The sequence below is a fragment of the Nansenia antarctica genome, assembly GCF_963989245.1.
Source record: "Nansenia antarctica genome assembly, chromosome: 5".
NCBI classification, from domain to species: Eukaryota; Metazoa; Chordata; class Actinopteri; order Argentiniformes; family Microstomatidae; genus Nansenia; species Nansenia antarctica.
Window position 1 is genome coordinate 62,827,517 of NC_137690.1, and position 8,003 is coordinate 62,835,519.

The window sequence follows — 8,003 nt, forward strand, 5'->3', positions numbered from 1 at the left end:
TTCAACTCTGTCCATAGTCCATGCTGTGTCATTGATTGCTGGTAGATGGCAGTAAAGACGCATTTACAGACGTGCGTGTTTTCATTGATCCTATCTATTTGGTAGTCTCACTAGATTCTGGGTTCTAGAATAGATCTATCTATTTGGTAGGACATTATTATCATAGCACATACATTTAGAAAGTGATGGTTTGAAATAAGCAGCGCCAAAAACAAGAACATTTCCATAATATTTAATTTCCAAAAATAAATCTTTAAATATCTCATTATTCATAACAATATCATAAACATTTTAGACATCTCTCTTTAATAATACAAAGTAAACATTGTCTTAACGTAGTTAAATATACTCTATTTATGTAGCCTACAGTTTTTCTTTTGTTCAATTGCTGAGTGTGAGAGCCATGTTCAGGACATCTTGGTGTTAAACAATCATTTGGGATCACAAAGAAAATGCCGATTTTCTTCACAATTCTATTTTGATTTAAATTCGATGAGCAGCCCATGATGTAAAATGAAACTCTCCCCTTTAAGCAAAAGGCAGTATGCTCTCACAAAACCAGAAGAGGTCCACCCTTTCACACCTGTATGTGAGAGGCCATTGGTATGCCCTCTGTGGGGGCAAATAGTCTGTCGTCATGGTGTGAGAGAGCTCATATCATTATTATGTCTGAAATGTTCATATGTATGGCTCCATCTCCCCTTCTTCTCCCTGTCATTGACTGTAAGCGCCATCCCTTTAAGGAGACTCCATCTACACCAGTGTGCAATGACCATGGTCAGACACAACCTTTTGTACAGGTCCAAAAGGGGTCATCAGTCCAGCAGGTCACGTGATCTGTGAAACTTTCTCCCAAAACAAGCCCTTTGTTGTACTTTCTTATTCCTCCATCCTCTCTCTGTGTGTTCCCCTCCGCTCAGGGCCTCACGTCCCACGTTCAGCCACGGCCCAGGGGTGGAAGTGTTCCGAGCCCAGCAACAAGGTGCCGATCCAGTGCAGAACCTGAGCGTACCAGTGGATCCCGTCCCCGTGGGAACCGGCGGAGCCGGTCAAGCGGTGTAGCAGGCGCAGCGGGGAGAAGGCCCAGTGGGCCAGCGTGTGCTGATCCACGGCTGCGTAACACGACGCCACCACGCCGTTCACCACCAGCGTCCCGTGGCGGGTGAGGGGAGCGTAAACACCCCTGTCCTCGCTCACTCTCACCCGGGAGATGCGGGAGAGACGGCCCACGCTCCCTCCCTCTCCCTCCTCAGCCGCTGTGGTCAGCACACACTGTCCTGGCCTGGCATCACTGGCGAACACGGTCCGCATCGTACCATGACCCGGCTCGGCTCCCTCGGAGCAGTTCCCCTCTGACACAAACAGCAGGTGGGCCGCTGTGAGGGACAGGCTCGCCCCTCCATCTGTCCCAATGATGTAGAATTGTTTCCGGGTTATCGGGTCGTGGTGCAGGAAGGTGAGGACATCGCTGTACACAAGCTCTCCGCTGCCGTCACTCCCTGATGAGGCGAGCACCCGCTCACCCGGCCGCAGGTCCCGAAACGCCCTTCGACCCCCGTCCTCCAGGGTCACCCACGCCCCTCCTGGGAAACATCCTCCTGACTTGGCGGCAACTGAGTGTTCTGAAAGATCGAGAGAGGGAAGAAGAAAAGAAAGAGAATGGCTGTCAAACAATGGGTGGGTAGGTACACATAGCATATCTTTTCCTCCTTTTAAATAAATATTTGCCTCCGTTTCCATATAAAAGTGCAACAACATATATCTGAAAGATTAAAGCGCTGTTTGAAATTCATGAAGTGTGTGTGTGTGTGTGTGTATGTGGGGTATGTGAGTACAAGTGTGTGTGTGTGTGTGTGTGTGTGTGTGTGTGTGTGTGTGTGTATTAAGGCAGTTGAGGTGGTATGTTGTGACCATCTCAAGTGTATCTAATCCAGCACAAATATTTGGGAAAGGTAGAGGCCAAGGCCAGGTGATAAGATAAGTGATCGGAGAACCAGGAAGCAGAGCAGCCAATAAATGTCCAGGGTTAATCATCTCAAGACTGAGACTCCTGCACCGACATAACCCTCCGCCCCTATCACACTTAGCCTAGCCTAGTGCTTGGCCAATTCATCTGAAAGGATTGGATAAGCATAAAGCTGTACAGTAATACCTCCACGTTGCCCACTGACATGCTAAGGTGGAATTTGTGCCATATTTGCTTACACCTCTGCTTTTCCTGTCCTGGTCGCTCCCTTGTGGGAAGTGTAGTCCCATGCTCATCAGTCCTAATATCACCATGTCATCTCTAGTTGTAGTCCATGGGATGAGTTCTGGAGGGCTTGACTGTGGGGGATTTTCCTTTCCCATGGATGGTGGTCCATGGTGTCACATGCATCTATGTATTGGTCAGTGTCTTAAGTCTTTCCTCCCTAATGCTTCCCTCTTGAGTCATCCCTGAACTTTCACCTCTCAGTCCTGCATTTAGATGGGTCTGGTATGATAGCACCCCCTGGTGGCCTCTTCCTCCTTCCTCCTGGAACGCCACTCAAGCCAGTGATGTGGTTTAAGGGGGGGGAAGCTTTAGTGCGATGATGTCATTAGCACCGGATACATGGATACTTGGTTTACTGCTGATCTGGCGGGATGTCTTCAATGGTTCTTTTTTTTTTTTTCTCTGTTTGTGTTTCAGTTGGAAAAAAAATAAAAAATGGTGCCTGGCGCTGTCTTCCAATCAAGTCAAGGACTGGTGACTCGCAACCCGATCTGGGTAGGAAGAAAAGAGATGAAGGAATAAAAAGGGGAAAGGAAAGGAAGAAGGAAAAAAGAGGGAAGAGGGAGAGAAGGAAAAAGAGAATTTCAGGGTCCATTCAGAGTATATAAGGGAAGGGAGAGGGGAGCTCAAAGATAATACTTTTTGAGAGTTTCTGATCTATCTATCCTGTTTTGGTCTGGTTACATTTTCACTAAAAAAAACAATTTCAATACCAATGGCTATTGCTTACCTACACAACCACATTGTGTGACATGAGACTACATCGATTAGGCGAGAGATAGTCAAACGACGATGTCGTATGATGTATAAAGTAGGATAAAGCAAGCGAGAGCCACAGCACAAAGCTATCAGAAGCAGACATTATGTCAGTAAAATATGGGAAATATTCTATCAGGAGATGGTAGAACTTGAGTAATCATAAGTGACCGTATAAAAGAGAGTTGCCTTGTCTATAATTGCCCACCTATTGGTTTGCACTGGTCCCAAAGTGAAGCATCACGCAACAACTGACAGGAAAGGAGTCAAGAGACAGTTGCAGTGAAAAGAGTTAGGTTCGAAAAAAAGGTTAGGAATCAAGCGGGTTAGTCAGTCACCCAAAGCTGCTGCATGAGTCCCTCTAGCAGTGACCACAAAGGGGGAAATAGAAGCAGGGGTCCATTTCATGGTCCTTGTCCATGACAAGGTGGCCTCAGTTGAGGGAAGTCTTCCAGTGGTTCTGTGTAATGTTTTATTTCGGATGGGAATATGGATGACTGGAATAATTGCCTGATGCTTTCTTAGAACTGTTCCTCCTCAGATGTGTGTGTGTGTGTGTGTGTGTGTGCGTGTGTGTGTGTGTATGCCCATTTCGGATTCACTAGGTGCATTTCTACTTACATAAACGGACCCAAGCAAGTGTGGAGTGAGATTTGGAGTTAGTGCAGTTAAAATGAAAAAAAGACATCCATGCACTGTGCATTACCGAAAATGAAATGACCCCCCCCCCCCCTCAAGCCTCTCTCCAATACGTATTCCATGTCCCTCTCCCCCTCCACTCTATCCCACTTCTTTTTTTTCTTTTTTTTACCCCTTTCCCATGATCCTCTCACCTGACTTGACACTGCAGTGCACGTGGGCCTTGGACTCGTAGTAGACCCAGTCGAAGCCCGCCTCCACGGCCAGTCGGGCCAGCATGGCGTATTTGTTGCGGTCGCGGTCGGAGGTAGTGATGTCCACCGCCCGGCCCTCGTAGTGCAGGGACTCCTCCGAGTGGTGGCCGTCCTCGTCCCAGCCCTCGGTGACCCGCAAGCGCACCCCGGGCCACAGGTTCATCACAGAGATGGCCAGGGAGTTCAGCTTGTCCTTGCAGCGCTGCCAGGAGGGAGAGATAGTGGGAGATAGGAGACAACAGTGTTAGAAATACCCAACAGCTTACATTTGGGGGAAAGTATGCATCTATAGCCATACAGCAATCTGAACTGTGTACAGACACGACATAACCCTCCATAACCGATCCATTCCTACTTAGTTACCTGGTTCTATATCAGACCCAGCCTGGGGTCGTCCAACAATCCACCTCACCACAGAAGGCCCCTCTCCCAAAGCCAATTGGCTCCCTCTCTCTCTCCCTGCCTGTGTATCTGGCCTTCCCATAATGCAACCCTGCAGTCACAGTGGTCCCTCATGTTTGCTCTCTGTGGTGAGAGAGGGGGGCCGTGAAGCTAAGTTAAGGACTGGAGAAAGGGTGGAGGAGGGGTGAGGTTAGGGGGTATTGGGGGGTGGGGTGGGGGGGAATAAAGGGAGACCTGGTATGAACAGCACGCCCAAGCAGCTCCCTGAACTGGGTCTGGTGAGGGTGAGCAAACAGAGGGTGAGAGGGCCTATTGAGGTACCTGAGGACGCCCCCTCCAACCACCCACCCCCACCCAACACACCCACCCATACACACACACACACACACACACACACACACACACACACACACACACCAATCGCATAAGGCTGGCTGTACCATATTCCACTCATCTTCATAATGGACATAATGATGGTACATTATACCTGAAAACACAGTTCTGAGACACGGACTGTATGGGACTGTATGGCACAAAGCTAGAGCTTCATCAGAATGAGGAGGTGGGGACAGATTGCATGTTTCGCTGAGGCAATAAAATACACAGGCAATGCAGTGTTTCATCAGAGTTTATATGTATGTACATTTCTATGTATAAAACATTGGGTACTATTTCAACAAATATCGTGTGTGACAAACGTGTGTGCTTCTTTTAGTAAGGCGTTTAATTTGAGTAGGACCTATTGGCCTGAGAATGTATCAAGTGAGAAGCTGTACTTAAAAAAAAAAACGATTGAATAATGTTCAAACTTCCATGTCAGTCTTCGAATATCAAGGATAAGAATAGCTCATTGCGGAATTGCAATAGATGCCTTTTCACAGAGTGGTGTGGATTTTAACATCTATTTTTTTCCTCTGCGGTCGCAGAAACGAACTTGAGTTCATAAATCAGACGATGAATTCTGTTGGTTTTACTTTCAAGGTACAGATCGACGGGGTTTCTGTAGGAGCGGTTTCGCGCTGACCACGAGCTACACAAACATTCGACGCGGAGTTGACAACACGCGCCTGTGCACACCTATGGCGTCGCCACTGAACAGTCACGTCTGTATAAGCGCTCCGGTGCCACTCGCGGGCAGGAAAGTCACCACTGAATCAAAAATAAGAGGCGAAAAAAATGTGTATAATTAAGGCTTAAATGCATGTGAAGTGGGACTATTTTTGCACATGTGTGCTACAAAAACAAACAAAAAAAATAACACAAAATAGTAAAAAACAAACAGAAGGTTGTCTCCTGTGGCCGGCGGCAGCGGTCGCGTTTGGAGCTCATAAATTGTGCGCAGGTCAAGTTAAACGCGCAGCACTGTGAGCGCGGACCGAAGTGACAGCTTAAGACGGAGTGAGATCGGGCACTTATTCCCATGGGGCTGTGGGACATAAACGCGCGTGCTTTCAGAGGAAGCCCGCGGTCACAAGAGGCAGATATAAATACTTTATTCCTAGGGAATTTAAGTCAAATAAATTCCACTCGGAACCACATCAATGACCGTGTCGTAAAAATTCTGACAGTCCAAAAGGCGACCGTTAACTCTGGCCAGTCAGACTAAAACTAACGGTAAACATTTGTACATGCGAGTCAGGCTCCAACTAAATGAGACGATTGGGTGTTTTTTTTCCAAACTGATGTAAAACAGAAGACATAGTGTTTTAATTAAATGCTACAACTTTCCGAAGTTTTATAGAGGGGGTTGCGCTATAGAGAATTTCCTGCTGCCCTCTCTCACATAGCCCCTCAATGAACTCCAAATTTCCTGCTAATGATGTTCTTGAAAAAAGTATTGGAAATGCTCCTATCCGCCCAGGTCACGCAGAGGCAACGCCAGCCCAGCCTTTATCAGTGTCCTCATGGCAGACCTGCTCACCTGCTCTGAGACACCAATGAATGACCCAGCCACACCATTTTTTTCAATTTCCATATCTGCCCTTTTGACAACAATTTCTTTTGAATTGTGTTAGTCGAGAGGAGGAAGTTGTGTAATTACCCACTCCCTGCAATCAGCACTCTCCACTGCGCTGAGCCAGGAAACCAAAGTCAATAACATGGAATCGATAACGCAGGTCCACGAGTTTAAAGACTGAGCAAAGTGCAAGGAGGTACCAAACCGACCTAAAAACAAATGTCCAAGTGCAGAAACGCGTTTCCCGGCTCAGGGAACGTGTTATCACAGAGAGAACAGAATCTATCCGAGGTACTAGGTCTTACCTGTGTCATCATCCGGTCTGCACCTGTGTTCTCTTCATCTTTGAAGATGATGTCGGGGTTGTAGTTAGGAGTGAGCTCCTTGAAGCGCTCAGAGTTCCGGGTTAATTTCCCCTCGTATCTACCACTTGCTCCCAATGTCTTCTCGGCGACGTTGGGGCTAAATTGCTTGTAGGCGAGCGGTGCCAGCTTCCTTGGGGACCGCCTCTTGCCGTATCCCCTTCCCGGTCCGCAGCCCTCACTGACCGGCGAGAGGATCACGGCGCACGCGGCGAGGCACGTCACGAACGGAGGAAGCAGCATGACACCCACGCCCGCGGGTGTGCACCCCGGCTGGAGGTAGCAAAAATGTCACTGATTAATTAAAACACCTCCTCCTCCCCCCTGGGTCGCTGCTTATCTCCCCTCGTGGGGTTCTATAAGGGGGAGGAGGACAGGAACCTTACGAATGAATCCCCGAGGAGTCCCCAAAACTCGCCATTCCCGGCGCGTAAAAGGACACTGCGCTACTGGAGACGTCGTATCGCACCGGTGTTTTGGAACACCGTCATTTCATTAAGTGCCAGTGAGTTCAGCTCCGCTCCACCGTGAGGCTCTCTTCTCCTCAATCCACGCAGAGACAGGGGCATAAATAGTAAAGGTCCCGTTTATCTTGGCAGACGGGTTCAAAGACGACTCTGTGTGAGAAACGGCCCACAGACAGGGCCTAGTGCGCTAGACTGTGATTTTGGGTAGCGGTCAAAGGGGTGTCCCCGCAGCGGTTTCTCTGCCTACTCGGGTTGGCTCTCAATGCGTCCCTGTGGCGCAAGGCTCTAAGCTGAAATGGAAATGGAAGAGATCCGACAGATCAGATGCCGTGGAGGAGACCGCGCCCTGCCAGTCCTGCCCTCTGTCCCAGCCTACCTCTCCTCCTCCCATCGGGTCAGCCCGGCCGAGCCCGACACTTTATTGCCTACACGCTCCGCTCTCTCCCTTCAACGGCCACTGTGCATACGCCAAAAGGCTAGACAAACATCAGCCTACTGCGGTCTAGACTCGCGAACACTGACACTTGTCCTTTGGACTCTGGTGACTATCTTGAACTCAAATGTGGTGAAACGTGTAAGCATGCACACACACACACACACACACACACACACACACACACACACACACAGGCCATAGAGGAAAAAGACAGACGCACAAACAGACAGACAGTCAGGGGCCCATGCGTCGGGGGATCACGCGAATAGAGTTGAATGGGTCGGGGAGAAGCGAGGTGAATTGCGGCAGGTCCGGTTTCACTGACCGGAGACACGGACATCCAACACCCGGCGACTGCTGTATCCCACCGCGGCGTCTCTGTACCTACACATTGTCCAATCGAGGCAATGCTTGCACTAAGATCTTTCACACGTTGCCGACTTCAGATAAGGCGACTTATGGCTCAGAGTCATTCT

The 8,003-nt window shown here is 48.9% G+C and overlaps 1 protein-coding gene across 1 annotated transcript; it reads right to left on the reverse strand.

Moving 5' to 3' along the window:
- Positions 1-302: 302 nt before the first annotated feature.
- On the reverse strand, positions 303-7,464 carry LOC308157610 (indian hedgehog B protein-like). The gene is made up of 3 exons (XM_080531203.1): positions 6,568-7,464; positions 3,844-4,105; positions 303-1,622 (listed from the first exon to the last, which is right to left on the reverse strand). The coding sequence occupies exons 1-3, from the start codon at positions 6,865-6,867 to the stop codon at positions 925-927; spliced, it is 1,260 nt and encodes a 419-aa protein (XP_080387329.1). The 5' UTR covers positions 6,868-7,464; the 3' UTR covers positions 303-924.
- Between the last annotated feature and the right edge of the window lie 539 nt (positions 7,465-8,003).